Here is a 17,216-nt window from a genome sequence, read left to right as displayed (position 1 = left end):
GCTTTGGACCTGTCTTATCAGTCGTTATTGCTACTATATGCTGGTCCCGGATCATTCTTGTGCTTCAGCTTCAAATTCAGCGTAGGTAAGCCATTCTTCTTTCATCATATCGTACCAAGTAAGCGCTGGTCCGATTAGTAGTTCTGACACTGATAAGAGCATCTCTTCTTCTGTGAGTTTTGCGCTGCTCCTTATATTATCGACCCTGGACAGGAAGGTATCTACGTTAGCGTTGCTTTCATAGAAAAATTGAGTTTCTACTCTCTGACAATGCGACCCATATCTCTCGTGGTCGACCACGGGTTTATCAATTTCTGACTCGACCATGCGCCTGGTGTGTGGTTATCCACTTCAGCATTAAACCACCTTCTAAAGGAAACATCTTGCGCAGGGTCCTGTCAGCCGCCTCCGTGGGCCATTGGCCGAGCGCTGCTGGCGTACTTTGAGGTAAGTGTGCGTCATAATGGCAGGCGAACGTGTCTTGAAACGTTACACATCTGTGTGTTTCCTTGCTGTTGTAAATTACCTATTTGGCTCGTATTGGTATAATGTACATCTATATTTCCTCTGCTCTCTAAGACAACTGCTCTGGCGGTCAAGTTTTCCTGTTGTTTCTTGATCGCGTTGCTGTTGCTCTATAGTGTATCCGATAATACCTTTGTTAAACTCGATAAGTTTTGACTTACTGAGTTTAACAACTCGAGCTTTCTTTCACGCTCTCGTCAGCGAAAGATTCTCATTTTCAAATCACTTTCCAATGGTACTTCCTTAACATACCCAAGAAATTTATTATCACTGATATCCCGAATAAATACGAGTATAGGTCATAGTAACCAGCCATCCAAATAATAGCAACAAAATCTAATTTATTTCAACCTTGATACGAGGGGGGGGGGGGGTCAATAAGTCTTTACAAAAAGAAGGAAAAAAAAAAGTTTTACGTATGTAATTTTTTTTTTATTTTTCAACATAATCTCGTTGAAGGTCGATACATTTTATTCAACGACCTTTCAGTTTTTTTAAGCCATCAGAAAAATATGATTTCTGAAAACCCTCAAAATAGGCATTTGCTTCGGCGATGACTTCGTCATTCGACGTGAATCGTTGTCCGGCAAGCCATTTTTTGAGGTTAGAAAATAAGAAAAAGTCACTGGGAGCCAAATCAGGCGAATATGGTGGATGGTCAATTAAATCAAACTTTAAATCGTTAAATTTTTGCCAACCAAACTGCAAACGTGTGAACTCGAGCATTGTCTTGCAAAAAGAGGCATTTTTTTTTTGTTCAAGAGAGGACGATTTTCTCTGATTTTTTCTTTCAGTTAACCTAATAATGACGCATAATATTGTCCAGTGATCGTCTGGCCCTTTTCCAAGTAGTCGATGTATATGATTCCATACACATCCCAGAAAGCCGTAGCCATAATCTTGCCACCTGACTTTACTGGCTTTGCCTTCTTTGGGGCTGATTCCCCTGCGGTAATCTATTGTTTGGACTGTTCTTTGGTTTCAGGAGTTTAGTGGTGTACCCGTGTTTCGTCTACACTTACGAGACGACGCTAAAAGTCTTCCGGATTACAACGTATGCGTGCCAAAAGAGCCTCAGAGGTGACTACGCGGGTTCGTTTGTTTTCAACAGTGAGCAAACGCGGAACCCATCTTGCTGATATTGTTTTCATCCCCAATTTTTCATGCAAAATTGAAATGATTGTACCCTTTGATACCCCTGTGGCCTCAACTAATTCTCGAAATTTTAATCTTCTATCACTCAACACAATATCGTGGATTTTGTTGACCATTTCGGGCGTACTCACTTCTACGGGGCGTCCAAAACGAGGTTCATCTTTTGTTGTTGTACGGCAGCGTTTAAATTCATTTACCCAGTTATAAACAGTCTTAAACACAGGGAGAGACTTGCCATGAACGGCGTTCAACTCAACTGTGATTTCTTTTGGTGTAAGGCCTTTCAAATTAAAATGTTTTATCACCGCTCGAAACTCTATTTTTTCCATTTTTCAAATAACCCAATAACTATCTAGTTAGGGCAATTCTTGGCTATTTCAAACAGTTTAAAACATCAAATCACCAAATTTTTTTCAAAGTTGGTAGACTTGTTACCTATACAAAGGTCAACATCTGTGCAGAGTTTTAGATCAAAATATTGATAAGAGGTCGACTTATCAACTGTTGAAAAAATATTGGACTTTTTTTTATTCATTCGATTTCTCGGAGACTAATAAAGATATGGACATAATTCTTTTTTTAAAAGACGCGGAAAGAGTTTCAATTTTAAAATGGAAATAGTAAAATACCAAATCATTTATTTATGTCATTGTTATAAACAATTTTTTTTAAATCGACGATATCTCAAAAAATAATATTTTTTTTAATTTTTGCACCATCGTGCTCCTTGTCATTTTTGACGTAAGAAACCGTTGAGAAAATCAAGTGCCCGCTATTAGGATTAAGACAGAACTAAAATGAAACGAACCGCGTGCCAGCCGCTTGGCCGCTCGAACGTCTGCTACTCGTGCGGTTCCAACGTTGCTTGCTACAATTGCCTTTACCGAATAAATAATTTCATATTCTATCAGTCTATATGTATTTATTTAAATAATATATAAATTAATTGATTAAATAAGTAATGTAAACAAACTAATTTTGTACAATCTTTTATTTTTTTTATTTTTATTTAACGTCGCTCTATTTATGCTCCATCAGTGCTAATCAGCGACAGAGGCTTGCAATGTATTTGAGAACAAAGCACATGAAACTTTTTTCAGTGGTGCTTGTATTAATCAGCAGGAACTGGGAATCGAACCCGGGCCTACCGGGTGCGAGTCCGTCGCCCTACCGACCGAGCCATTACAGGCCTCAGTTTGTATAATCTGATATAATATTGAAATTAAACATTTGCTCTCCACGTTTAATCGGGCTTGAGACCGGCGCAAATTTACGAAGCGGCCGCATTAAAAATGTTTTTTTATCGGACCTACACCATAATACTCTTAATGAGTTATTTACAAGTAATTTGTTCTAACCTATTTTCTACCATTCATTTTTGAATATACGTCATTCTCACGCCCGATCAAACGCACAGAGTAAATGTTTCATTCAATCTTGTTTCAGATTGTACAAAACAATAGTTCATTTATATTACTTATATTACTTTACTTATATTACTTTATATTACGTTATATTAAGTAAATAAGTCATTAAATTTAATTTAAATTTTCGTTTCATTTTAGTGCTGTCTTAATTCAATAGCGGGCACTTGATTTTCTCAACGGTTTCTTATGTAAAAAATGACAAGGAACACGATGGTGCAAAAATTAAAAAAAAAAAAATTGTTTTTTAAGATATCGTCGATTTAAAAAAAAATTGTTTATAACAATGACATAAATAAATGATTTGGTATTTTACTATTTACATTTAAAAATTGAAACTCTTTCTGCGTCTTTTAAAAAAAGAATCATGTCTATATCTTTATTAGTCTCCGAGAAATCGAATTAATAAAAAAAAGTCCAATATTTTTTCAACAGTTGATAAGTCGGCCCCTTATCAATATTTTGATCTAAAACTCTGCACAGATGTTGACCTCTGTATAGGTAAGAAGTCTACCAACTTTGAACAAAATTGGTGATTTGATGTTTTAAACTGTTTGAAATAGTCAAGAATTGCCCGTTAGTAGTATTGCTTGCCAAAAACATTATAATTTAAGCGTGACGAGCGCCATCTCTTGGATTTTGTAAAGACTTATTGATCCCCCTCGTATAAGCAAGTTCTTCCGATGAAAAAAATTTTTGATAGATGTTCATAAGTCGTGATTTCATTGGTATACTTAATTCCTTATAAATTTATAAAACGTGATTACCAACTGCATTTGTTTTGTTGAAATTAAACGAAAAACATAATATTGTATTTTATGACTTTTTATCTGCCTATTATTAATATTTAGCTATTATGACGTATGCATACGAAATACGCGTTTTCAGTTCATTTCCACGAGATGAAGATTTAATCATCGTAAAGCAATAAAAATGATAGAAAACTTACAAGGTGTTCACTTGAGAGGACTTCCAACAAAGAGATGAGGTTATGGCCATCTCGTAAATCTTGAAATAAATCTCCAACATGTCTGCTCGCCTGAAACACATTATGAATATCAAATACCAATTTTGAAGAATAAATGTTTAGGCAGATTTGTTATGCATCTGATAAGAGAGTATAACAAGAAATGAAGAAAAGAGGCAAGCAAAATAAAAAGATATATACATTATGCTATTTTAACAATGTCACCACATTAACAACTTGAAAAATAAAATTTACGAAAAATCAAATTAAGTACTGATTTTCTTGGTATCATTAATACGATGGTCGTTTTTAATAAGTCCTTACAAAAAGATAGAAACAATTTTTTTGGAGTAGATTCTTTTTTATTTTTTAACATAATCTCCTTTTAACTCTATACATTTTGTCAAGCATTTTTTCAAATTTTTTAAGCTATCCAAAAAGTAAGGTTTCGGAAGCTCTTTAAAATAGGCATTTGTTTGGGCAATGACCTTGTAGTTCGACGTATGTCGTCCGCCAAGCTATTTTTTACAAGTTTGGAAATAAGAAAAAATTAATAGGGGCCAAATCTAGTAACTACAGTGAGAGATGTAATAATTCGAATTAATGTAACAATTACGATGGCCAAAATTATTACATTAATAATAAGTAGTATATAATAAGCAAGTATATATCCATACATTGTCTTCATGCAAAGGGACATTTTTCTTTCGTTTTTTGTTGATTTCTTCGCTCAACCGATGCAACAACGATGCATAATACTCTTCTATTTTCGCCTTTCCTTTTTGTAATTAATCGATGTAGATAATGCCGCGTACATTCCAAAAGACCGTGTTCATCATCTTGTCAATGCATTTTACCGTCTTTATCTTCTTCAAAGCCCATATGCTTTTATAAATTCACTGTTTTTACCGTTTCTTTGTCTCTGAAGTATAGTGTAACCGTGTTTTATTGATAGTTACGTATCAACGCAGAAACTCAGAATTACGACGGAAAAGAGTTGAAACAGCCTAAGAGTTGACTACGCAATTTATTCTGCATTCTAAGCTAACGTCACACCTATCTTGACGAAATTTTTTACACAAAATTGACGCAACGGTACTTTGTGATATGCCTGTGGTCTTAACTTTTTTGCGCATTTCTATTCGTCGATTACTTAAAATTCTATGATGGATTTTGATAATAATTTCGGGAAGTCACTTTTACAGACTGTCCCGAACGATGTTCATCTTTTGTAGATAAGCAACTACATTCAAGCTTATTCTAGTAATTGTAAACAGTTGCAAACATAGAGGCAAATTTACCATAAACTTCAACCAATTCAGCTTTGATTTCTTTCAGTATTAAGCCTTTTTAAAAGAAATGTTCTATCACCATTAAGAATTCACTTTGTTCCATTTCAGCGATAAACATAAGTTGTGCACTTTGATGAACGGTAAAAAAAAAAAACGGAACCACTTATGATGGATCTGGCTGAAATTTTGGCAGCACTCTAGACAAAAATTATGCTTGCTATCGCATTATAGGTTGTGAAGTTTTGAGCGACATCTCTCGGATTTTCTAAGGACTTATTGAACGACCGACATCCATTGTTAATTTAAAGGAGATAAATCGTAGTAAGTAAGCGTAAATTGAATATGTGCTAATATGTTAGCCATTTTACCTTCTTAATTTTTGTACTTTGTTTTCATCTATCACATAAAATACGCATCATATAAATAAATTGACTATTAGTGATATAAGTGATAAAAATATTTTCTCCAACATGTTTCAATATGTATAAAAACAGCAAAAAAATTCACTAAACAGCTGAAATTATATGTGCGTGTGCATATGTGTGTGTACGTGTTCGCATGCGCGCGCGCGCGCGTGTGTGTGTATGTATATATATAATAAAATATAATAATAAAAATAAGTATAGTGAATAATGATATAATCAACAATGCAATAACTGTATTTCTAGCAGTAGATTCACGTAAATAAGGGATTAATAAAATCACATATAAGAAGCATCAGTGCGCACAACACAAAATCTACGCATATGCAACTGAAAAAAAGAGATCTAACGATTTTAAATATTCGCCAATGGATGATCCGAATGACTTACAGGGGGAGAACAGCATGGCTGGTTGTTGACGTTGACGCATACGTGCAAGCACGTGTATGTCTGTAAACAAAACTTAATCAAACTTTTATTTGTGTTGATTTTGCATCTCCTTTATAAAATGAAAGTTACAACTTTAAACTTTCGACTTTTTATATATATAAAACAAACATAATGGTTCCGTTTAATTTAAAAAACATCAGAATAACCGCTCAAAATATCAATGTCAAGTAAATAAATAATGTCATAAGTGGACATTTTCGTTCATAGACAATTGTTAATTATTAATATATGCAGTGATTTTCGAATGTAAAAGCTATCAAAATCAGCGAATAAGATAATCCACAGTAAAAAGATAATTTCATACCTTGACGTATTTCCAGTGCTGGAGGTAAGCGTGAAAAATCGACAATTAAATTAAATTTAATTTATGATTTTCTTTGAATAATTGACAAAATTTATTTTAAGCCAATGAACATACACACAATTAAAAGAAAGCATTGATAATTATAAGTATTTTTGGTTAACTGAATTGGGTAGAGTAGGGAAATTTGGACCCCGCAGGTAATATAAATCACTTTCTGTTTTCTGTAAAAGCGAGTACTTTAGGTATCATAGTTTTGTTACTGTGTTTACTAGTTATTCCACATCATATTCGATAGATTTTGGAGTATCGTCCATAGACCTGGAATTTTTTCTACACTTTTGAATATTTTCGCATATAAGTTACCAATGTTTCTTAAGGAGGTTTAGGACAATAACTACGAGAACAGTGCGGGGCGATGCCCTTCACACCACGTACGTCGCTCCACACCTTTCCTCATAACCTATAAACTTGAATTTTTTGTTCATATTTTGATTGATTACTTACAGTTTTCAGTGGTAACCTTAGCTTAAATTTTTGAATTAAGTTCTGTATATTTATTTTACATTATTAAGTTTTTTTTAATGTTCTGTGCATTTTTTCTCATTTGAACTTTATTTGAAAATGAATCGCTTTCTATTGAAAGTGAGTCTATTGAGCGAGTGAACGTGGTATTACGTTTCCCATAAGAGATCGTATATAAAAGGCGAACGTCTCAATACATTTTCTTTCCATTTTCGATGGTAATAAATTTTGAAATCGTGCCTGTTTCATGTTCTAATCTCATAATTTTTAGATTTATGAAGATTTATGTATTTTCATGTAACTCATAAACCTCTTTAATTTTAACGTAGAACATATGTGTAAACTACATATTCATTTCAGTATTTTTTCTTCAGTTTACTCAAACACTAACAAATACAATATCCTATCTTCAAAATAATTTTTCATCGATATAAAGTTTTTCTATACTTCTAATTATAAGTAAAAGAAAATATCTTCAGGGGAAACGAATCACTAATGCTTTGGATGATATGGACTACCACAAAATTTCATTGTATTCAATTATATCATATTTCTTTACTTCACTAAGTCCTTTTGGCTTTAAATTATGAAAGCAACTCAAATTGGCTACAAGGCAATATATAATTTTTGTCATGTAACGAGCTAGTCACGAGCAACTGACAGTTGGTGAAAAGCAGTTTCTTATTTTAGTCTGGAAATAATTGATAAAATATTGAATCTGCAAAACTTCATAAGGTACGCACGAACTATAACAACATTAGGTACATTTGCGATTTTTACTGGTAGCTATCTTTCATCTGCATGTACTGTAGATTTATTAGTTAAAATAGCTTTATGATCTATTAATTCTCTTTTTAAAATATGATGAGTTGCTGATATCCAGCGTTGTCATTTGTTGATATGTAAAAAAGCGTGAATATCTGATTCTTATAAAAACAATATTTAAATAATAAAATAAGTAAAATTTTACAAAATTTGGATCATTCCAAACTCCGAGATTATTATAAAAGAAATAGATTATTCCGAATTTACGAAAATTTTTTATTTAAAATTTTATTTTAAAATATGTATATATATATATATACACACACATTTAAAAATAAAATAGAATATTATATTACATAATGTATATATATATATATATACTACTGTGGGCAAAAAGTAAGGTGAATTTTCAATTTAAACTTCGCGGGCTTAACATTTCGGGCTTGTTCTTTTTTTCTTGAGTTGGTAGGACTGCGAATGACATCTGGGACAAATTTCATGTCAATGTCATCATCAGTAATATATTTACGCTTGTGTTTACCAAACGACCAAGAGTGCATGTTTCGATTTTTACAATGTCTGATTTAATTGAGCAAAGAAGTGCCATCAAATTTTGTTTGCGGAATGAAATTTCGGCTGCGGAAACGTTGAGGATGTTGCGGAAGGCCTTTGGTGATTCTACCATGTCGCAGAAAAATGTTTATAAGTGGTACAAAGACTTCAAAGAGGGTCGAGAACGTGTTGATGACTTGGAGCGCTCCGGACGACCATCGACGTCAACAGATGACCAACACGTCAATAAAGTGAAGGAATTAGTGCTCGAAAATCGTCGGTTGACTGTTAGAGACCTTACTGATATGATCGGAATATCAGAAGGATCTGTGAAAACAATTTTGAAAGACCATTTGGGCCTACGAAAAGTCAAATCTTGTTTGGTACCGAAAACGCTCAATTTCTTGCAAAAAAGTCGCCGCGTTGATGTGTGTGAAACAATGCTTTCTGACTATCAGGACAAGCTCAAATGCATGATTACGGGAGATAAGACTTGGATTTATGCTTACGACCCTGAAACAACCGACCAATCAAGCGAATATCGTGCTAAAGGCGAGGCCAGACCGAAAAGAGCACGTCAAAGTTGTTCAAAAATCAAGGTCATGATGACAGTTTTCTTCGATTTTCGTGGTGTGGTGCACTATGAATTCCTTCCACCCGGCCAAACTGTTAATAAGGAATATTATTTGAGCGTTATGCGTCGTCTGCGTGAAGCAATTCGTCTAAAAAGACCAGAATTATGGGCCAACAACTCTTGGTTTTTGCATCACGATAATGCACCATCTCACACTGCACTCGTTCTTCGTGACCATTTCGCCAAAAATTCGACGCATATCGTTCCGCAACCACCGTATTCGCCTGATTTGGCTCCGTGTGACTTCTGGCTATTCCCAAAACTCAAGAGACCACTCCGGGGAACGCGTTTCGAGTCGATTGAGGAGATAAGAGCTGAATCGAAGAAGGCGCTTATGGCTATACCGGAAAGGGACTATTTGGCATGTTTCGAGGATTGGAAAAAACGTTGGCATAAGTGTATTTTATCGGGAGGGGATTACTTCGAAGGGGATGACATTGATGTAGAAGAATAAATAAAGATTTTTCATTTTACAAACAAATTCACCTTACTTTTTGCCCACAGTAGTATATATACCAAACTAAAATCACGCCATTCATACAGCACTATGCACAGTTCAAAAAGTAAAAAAAAAATATAAGTACGGACGTTTACAGAATGATTCTGACACTTAAAAAATGATATGAATTATGAGAAACATGTGAATTAACACATATAGATTTAAATCTAGAATTAACACATAGATTTAAGTATCCTCGTGTTTGTTAATAGTATTATTGTACGAGGTCTGTCCGGAAAGTATCGGGCCTACGTTTATATCTTCGCACCATAGTGTTTAAGCGACCTCTACCGGACAGAAACGTCAACAGTAAAGCCTCACGAATCTATTAGTTACTTACTGACATCTGCCCGACGTATAGTTCATGCGCAGCGTGTCTTTGTTTACAGTGCCTTTTTCGCGTTCGTCGGATTTTGATATTGTCAAAAGTGACTGAAAAACAAGATCAGCTTTTAGATCAGTTATTACTTTGAAGGATACCACCCACCAGATGATAAAGAATAACGCTAGCACGAAAATATAAAGGTAGGCACGATACTTTTCGGACAGACCTCGTATGTATTGATAAATAAATCATTTCGAAATTAATCTTTTATTCTTACTAATTTCATTATAATTTAGCGTTTGACCACTAAGGTGTGCAGATGTTCCAACACTGCGCTATCCCCGAAAAGCTAAAGTATTAGCCAATCTGGGAAGTGATAATTAAATTCAAAATTTAAACAGCAAAAGACAAAGAAATAGCCTAGAAAACCCAACCCAAAACAAAAAACGACAAGTACAATTATCGGATTACTAGGTGTTACGTGACGTTTCATTATGTTATAATTATATTTTATGATTAAGATTTCGCTCTCGAGAATTCAGTTCGGACATAGTAATAAAACACTATAGCTAGCAGTATTCGTGTGTGCGACTCGGTGGGAATGAACGGCAGAGGCTGATTCATTTACGAGAAGTGTAAACGTCTAAAGTATATGTGCGAGAGAGAGAGAGACGGAATGCGAGGGACAAATAATATATAATAAACCGGTGAAAACAACAACGAGAGATTAGTCAGTCATTACTGAGCGCTAGAGCAACTAGGCCGCAATATTTCCGCATTACAGAGTTCATCTCGCCGATTGAAATCTAAATTTAGTTTGATTCGTCCGAGTTATCCGGTATTATTCCTTTACTTAATTAAAAGTTGAGTTCAGTTTGAGTATTAGTAAAAGGCAAAGAAACACAGCAACCGTACAGCCAACTTGTTCACGCCGCTAGGACCAAGAAAAAAATATAAATTAATCCACAGTATTAATTGGACATATACGAATATACGTGTACATTTGACGGACCTTACAATCCATTTAAAGAGAAACAGATAGGAGAGAGGACCGATAAATAGAAAATAATATATAAAGGACCGATTGTCAATAACTTTATTTACAAAATAAGTGAGTACCATATTGTTTATAGATAATAGACAACGCAAGGCGAAGAACACGCGTCTATATATATATATATATATATATATATTGTAACGGGGTATAACCGTTTAATTAATTAAATCGCGTAATTATATTCGAAAGGACACGCGTATCTATCAATGCTCAATACGAATTCGGGGAGCACGAGAAAGTATGCCTCAGTCAACCTGTAATCATTAATAACCTATTCGGAATTGAGTAGAAGCTATGAGAAATGAGAGAATTAACGAAAACACTTGTTAGTAAGCTAAATCAGATCTTTTATTGTTTCCTCAAAACTCACAAAAGGTCGGCCCGCGCGTTTGTTTACATACACGCTCGCTCATCGGCAACACGCTTTGCCGGTACGCTCGCTGCTCTTTGTCGCTAGAGCCGTTATATACACGCATCGAATGTTAGCATCGAGTTATTATTCATTCATGTAATTCCGAACGCGTAATTAAGCTGGCCAGCTTACCTTACTTATCTGCGACCGGAGAACACTATGACGGGTTGCACAGCACGGAACAGTTAATTGTATTGTTTTTGTTGCCGGTCGCGAACGCGCGCACGTTATGGTTTCGCCCTCGATGGCGAAACCTCATACACACACTCGTTCACTCGTCCTGGCCTCAGGTGATCGGACGTCTGGCTCCTGGATGGCGGTTATCACGGCTGTATCTGCTGTGGTCCTCTCGTCGATCTGATGTACGGTCAGCGAAGGCACGTGGATCAGCGGCGATACGATAGCGAAACGGGCGGACACAACAAAGGTTGATGCTTCACTAGTTCGAATCTTGTCGCGCGCGTTCCGTCTGCTCGCGTGCCGAATTCCTTCGTTACATGTTTTTGTCCCCCCCTGGGAGGTGCTGCCCTCACGGACAACAATAAGGTTAAATGATTAGCGCTAACTTGACGATTACCGTCACAGCCCCCTTCCAGTCTGGACCTATAGGGTCCTTGACGATGATCCCGTTAGCGCCGTACTTTCCGAGGAGGAGGTGGGGAAGGATAATAAAGGATCATAGTTCGAGTAATGTCAAATCTATCTTTATTGGACGACAGGGCGATGTATTGGTGGTCCTGCCCACGGGGGCAGGACATCATCACCTAGCTGGCCTTGGTTGTATCTCCTGGCCCTGGTCGTCCAATGGAGGTCTGCCGCGTGCCTCCCACCCCAGTCTCTCCTGGACCAGGTCGGCGTGTTGCCGCACGCGCGGGCAGCGGTCCGTACGGGTCACCCCGGGGTAGTGGCACACGTTGCACCCCTCCCATTGAGCGCGGGAGAGGGTGCCCCGTGGGAGCCCTCGCTCACGGGGGGTCAGAGGCAACCCGTTCCTACGGTTCGGGGCGGACCACAATGGCCTTTCGACCGTGGAATCCGCACCCGAGGAGCCCAGGACCACATTAATGTGGATGGGCCCCGTTGCCTGACCACGTATACACTACGTATGGGTATACATTCGACCCATCGCGTGAATACGTCAATGAATACCAGGACGTATTCGTGCCCTCGTGGGCTCTTTGGAAAGGGTCCGGCGATGTCGCCCGCGACCACTTGCCAAGGCATAGACCATGTTCGGTCCTGCATGAGCCCGCGCGGCGGTCGTTGCTCGACCTTGCATTGTTGGCAGACCTGGCACTTTCGGACGTATCCTTTCACATCTGCGTACATTCCCGGCCAGTAATAGGACTGGGCGACGCGGGCGAAGGTCTTCTCGCGTCCCAAGTGCCCTGCCGTCTCTAGGTCGTGATTTTCAAACAGCACCACCTTGCGTTCTTCCTGGGGCACGACGAGTTTCCATTCGTCGGCATATCGGTCTCCTCCTTGATGGTCGTGATTCGGTTTCCGGTGATACATCACCCGGCCAACGACCTTCCAATTTGGGTATTGCTCGGGTTGGCTCTCGACGCGTCGGAATTGATCCGTGTACCAGGCGCTGTCCCTTGGCTTCGGCTGGTCTATTGCGCCAACCTCTGCCCTCGTGGGCTCGAAAGCGCGCGATAAGGCGTCGGGCAATACGTTGTCTGCCCCCTTTCGATATTCGATCTCGAAAGTATGGCCTTGAAGTTGTAAGGCCCATCGGGCGAGACGTCCAATTGGATTCTTTAGGTTGTATAGCCATTTCAGGCTATTATGGTCAGTTACCACCCTGAACGGGTACGCTTCAATGTATGGGCGGAACTTTTGGATGGCCCATACGACCGCCAAGCATTCGCGCTCCGTTGCTGAGTAGTTTTGCTCAGCCGGATTAAGGACTCTGCTAGCGTACTCTATGATTCGGTCGCCGTCTCCTGCCTTTTGTAACAGGACGGCTCCGATTCCGGTAGCGCTAGCGTCTGTCTCCAGCACATATTGCCCATCTGGTTCTGGCAATCCCAGACATGGAGCGGACATCATGAGTGCCTTAATTTTGGCGAAGGCTTGTTCCTGTTCCTCTCCCCACACATATTCGCTCCTTTTTCCTGTTAACCTCGTTAACGGTTGAGCATGTGTGGCGAAGTCGGTCAAGAATCTGCGGTACCATGAAGCAACCCCCAGGAAGGTGCGCAGTTGTCGCACGTTACCTGGTCGTGGGTACTCCATGATAGAGCGCACCTTTTCAGGGTCTGGCCTGATCCCCTCGCGGTTGATTAACAGGCCGAGGTATTTGGCTTCAGACTTGCAGAAGACGCTTTTCTCTCTGTTGATCGAGAGGCCGGCTTTGCACACCCTATCCAACACGGTTTTTAAATGTCGTAGGTGATCCTCGAAACTGGACGATACCACTATGATATCGTCCAAATAGGCGAAAGCGAATTCGCCTAACTCGGGACCGATCACACTATCGATCAACCGCTGGAAGGTGGCACCGGCATACGAGAGACCGAACGGCATTCGTACGAACTGGTAATGTCCCAGTCCGGGTACGGTAAAGGCCGTGATCGGCCGAGATTCCATCTTAAGCGGGATCTGGTGATACGCGCTACTGAGGTCGAGCGTGGATATATAGCGCGCGTTTCGCAAACGCCTTAATATATCCTGCATAAACGGCAAGGGATACGCATTCGGCTCAGTGACTTTGTTGACCTTTCTGAAGTCAATGCAAAATCTATATGAACCGTCTTTCTTGCGAATCATAACCACTGGGCTCGACCAACCACTGTCTGCTGGTTCGATTACCCCTTGGGTTAACATTTCCCTTACCAGTCTATGCATTTCCTGCTCGACCTTGTGCGATACTGGGTAGTAACGCTGTTTAATCGGCTTCGTATCACCGACCCGAATCTCGTGCTCGATGCCTGCCGCACATCCCAAGCCCAACGGGGCTCGGGACAGAGCCTCGTCGATGGTCTTCTGTAGCATAGTCTGTTGTGTAGCCGTAACCTCGGCTAGTCCGATTGTGGCTAATCTCGGACCAGCCTCCAAGCTAGCTACTTCTAGCTCCATTTTGGCCTGCGATCCCTTGAACAACAACGTGTTATCGTCTGGATCAAGTACCGCTCGGAACAACCTGATGAAGTTCACTCCTAAAATACATTCCTCGGCGAGAGTAGGGAGGATGGCTACTCTCGTCGGCATTGTTAACCCTCCCACGGTGAATGGCAACAGGGCGTGACCAACGATCGTTACCTTACGACCGTCTGGTAGTCCCGCTGTACCCGCGTGGGTGGTGTTCAATCCGACGCCCAGCACAGACGCTATTTGTAGAGCGTTACTTCCCATGGCTGTGGTGGAAGCTCCCGGATCATAGAGGGCCCGTATTTGGAAGTCCCCTATCTTCACCGGTAACCACCAACGCGTCTCCTGTTCCGGGGAATATCGAGAAACAGTTTCGACGGCTCCACAGCTTAGCTCTTTATTCCTGATAGCGTTAACCACTGTGCTGACGCGTGGTCGAGCGACGTCACTCGTCGTCCAAGCTTCCTTGGTTCGGACGGTCGGAGTCTTCTTGGGGCTTCCTTTCGACGACTTGCGCGCCTTTACCCGTGCCCTCGAGGGCGGGTGCGATTCTTTCGTCGCCGCCTCGGTTGGTCCAGGGTTGCTGGCTTTACTAACGTCGATGCCCTCATTCTCCATGCGCACTCTTCTGCCACGCTTATCTTTGGCGTCACTAATGGAGTTCCCGCTCTCATCGCCCAACACTCTCGCTGCTAACAGTGTGGGCGGTGTTGGCGGAGGCTGCGAGATCTCTTTGACGGGGTTTGGGCTACTGGATTGAGGAGTGGGATCAACCCCACCTATCCACTCCTTTGCTCGTTTCCCTTGTTACATTGGGGACAGAACTTCCTATAATAGCCCAGTAGGCCACACTCGTGACATTTGATTGGCCCTGAGAATTCTCTCCCTCGTTTGCGGGGGGTCTCTGGTCTCTTGGGTCTATCTTCGGAAGCCAGGTTTTTGTCGTCGCGAATATTCTTTATTTCCGCCGACATTTCCTTGATGGACGACAGCAATTGGTTAAGTACGTCGGTGGGAGGAACCTTTTTCTCACCATCGACGGCTTCTAAACTCGGATTAGGCGCCGCCCCCGAGGGCGTCGGTGTATAGACGACCTGGTGCGTCACCTTCTCGAGTACCTTCTCCATGCGGTCCAATCTGTCGCTGACTTCCGGTTTGTCGCCGGACATAGATGCAACCTTTCCTTTACGGCCCTTGCTCACGTCGGTGCGGGGATGATACGCCATCTCAGGATACAACGTCGACTGAGGGTCCGGTATCGTCCGCTCCATCCTTCGCCGATGTAAGTTATTCTGGGCCGTCGTGGCTAGGTCATTTAGGGTTCGTACGGAGTCCACTTCTGATCTCCGTATTTGACTCTGGATTTCCGGGAGCAGATTGTCGTGTAATAGGTCCAGCTGGTTCTCGTGTGACATTTTGGGGTTCAGCCGATTCATTAGGCCCATCATGTTCGCGATGTAGACGTTCGCGGGTTCGTCTGGGCCCTGGTATCGGCCTTGGACCTCTTTCGTCAGACGCTGCTGTTGTTGCCTGCTGGTCCCAAACCATGCTCTGGCGTCCGTCTCGAAATCCGCGTAGGAGAACCATTCACTACGCATGGCCTCGTACCAAACGAGGGCGGGACCGGCGAGTAGCTCGGATACTGCCAGGAGCATCTCGTCCTCTGTAAGTCCCGCGCTGCTCCTCGAGCTGTCCAGCCTTGATAAGAAGGTATCAATGCTTGCATTGCCTTCTCCGGAGAATCTGAGCTTCCATCCCCTGACGATGCGGCCGACGTCTCTTGTAGTCGACCACGGGTTTGTCGTCTGTTGGGATGACCACATGCTCGGCGGGTGGTTATCCACTTCAGCATTAACTCCACCGAGTTGATGCTGTCCACCCTCTCCGAAATGGGGCGTCCGGCGGGGGGTCCTACCGGCGGCCCCCGTGGGCCTCAGTCCGGGTCCGGCTGGAGTGCTCTGGGGCAGCCTGGCGTCGTAATGGCATGTGAACGTATCTTGAAATGCTACGCTCCTACGCGTGTTTTCCGGACGTGGCTCCTCGTTGGAACTGTTCGACTCGTCTTGCCGTGCATCTCTGTGTACGGCCTTTTCCAGAGCCTTAATTCTGGTTGACAGGTTGTCTATTTGTTCCTGAGCCTTAATGTTGGTACTGACAATCTGTTCTACTATATGGGTTAGGTTAGACGCATTTAAGTTCTTTGCGTCTTGTATCTCCCATTTTCTCTCATGTTCCCTGGACCGGAAAATGAGGTCTTGTACCATTACCGCGAATGCCGGCGGGAGTCTGAATTGGCTGCCATCATCAGCCGTGATAGTAATTTCTTTATTACTGTTTATATTTTCTCCGCCGTCCAGGGCATTCGTGATGTTTATCGCGGTTTGCTGGACTCGCGATATTACGTCCGCACTCTGTAGTAGTTGGGCCAGCGGATGTTCTCCCTCCTGCTCGGATGCTGTGTGTTCCTGGCATATGGATACTATCAGCTCCGAGCGTAGGGCGGCTCTTTTGGCTGGACTGCTGTGTTGGTTGTCGGCTTCCGCGAAATCCGCTGCGGAATAGTCGCCGAGTAGCCAGTTGTGCAGTCGCGCAGCTCTCGAGAGCTTACTCCCGCTTGTCTTGAGCTCCAGCTGGTCGAGGTATTCTTCGATTTCCTCGTCTTGGAGCGTCCATACCCAATTTTCTACTTCGGTCTGAGTGCGGTCCATTATTTTCTGTTAGGTTGCTTGCGGTTGATTTTTGCGAAATTACAAGTATGTTATGCGCGTGCGAGTGTTATTTTATAATTGGTGCGCCGAATTGAGAAATAAGAAAA

General features: G+C 41.2%; 1 protein-coding gene across 2 annotated transcripts in view; it reads right to left on the bottom strand.

Moving 5' to 3' along the window:
• The window catches only part of LOC131666766 (dystonin), a 540,494-nt gene that overhangs the window by 398,402 nt on the left and 124,876 nt on the right, over positions 1-17,216 (bottom strand). Inside the window, exons 4-6 of one of the 2 annotated variants that reach the window (XM_058939663.1) lie at positions 6,540-6,557; positions 6,176-6,235; positions 4,054-4,143 (exon numbers count right to left, since the gene is read on the bottom strand). In XM_058939663.1, the coding sequence (XP_058795646.1) occupies positions 4,054-4,143; positions 6,176-6,235; positions 6,540-6,557 (168 nt within the window). The remainder of the gene's footprint in view (positions 1-4,053; positions 4,144-6,175; positions 6,236-6,539; positions 6,558-17,216) is intronic. The other variant, XM_058939671.1, reaches the window with a different exon arrangement.

Source organism: Phymastichus coffea, unplaced genomic scaffold (genome assembly GCF_024137745.1).
Source record: "Phymastichus coffea isolate CEN01 unplaced genomic scaffold, Cenicafe_Pcof_1.1 PCOF00004, whole genome shotgun sequence".
In the NCBI taxonomy this organism is placed as follows: domain Eukaryota; kingdom Metazoa; phylum Arthropoda; class Insecta; order Hymenoptera; family Eulophidae; genus Phymastichus; species Phymastichus coffea.
This window is presented reverse-complemented; position numbering and strand designations above follow the sequence as displayed.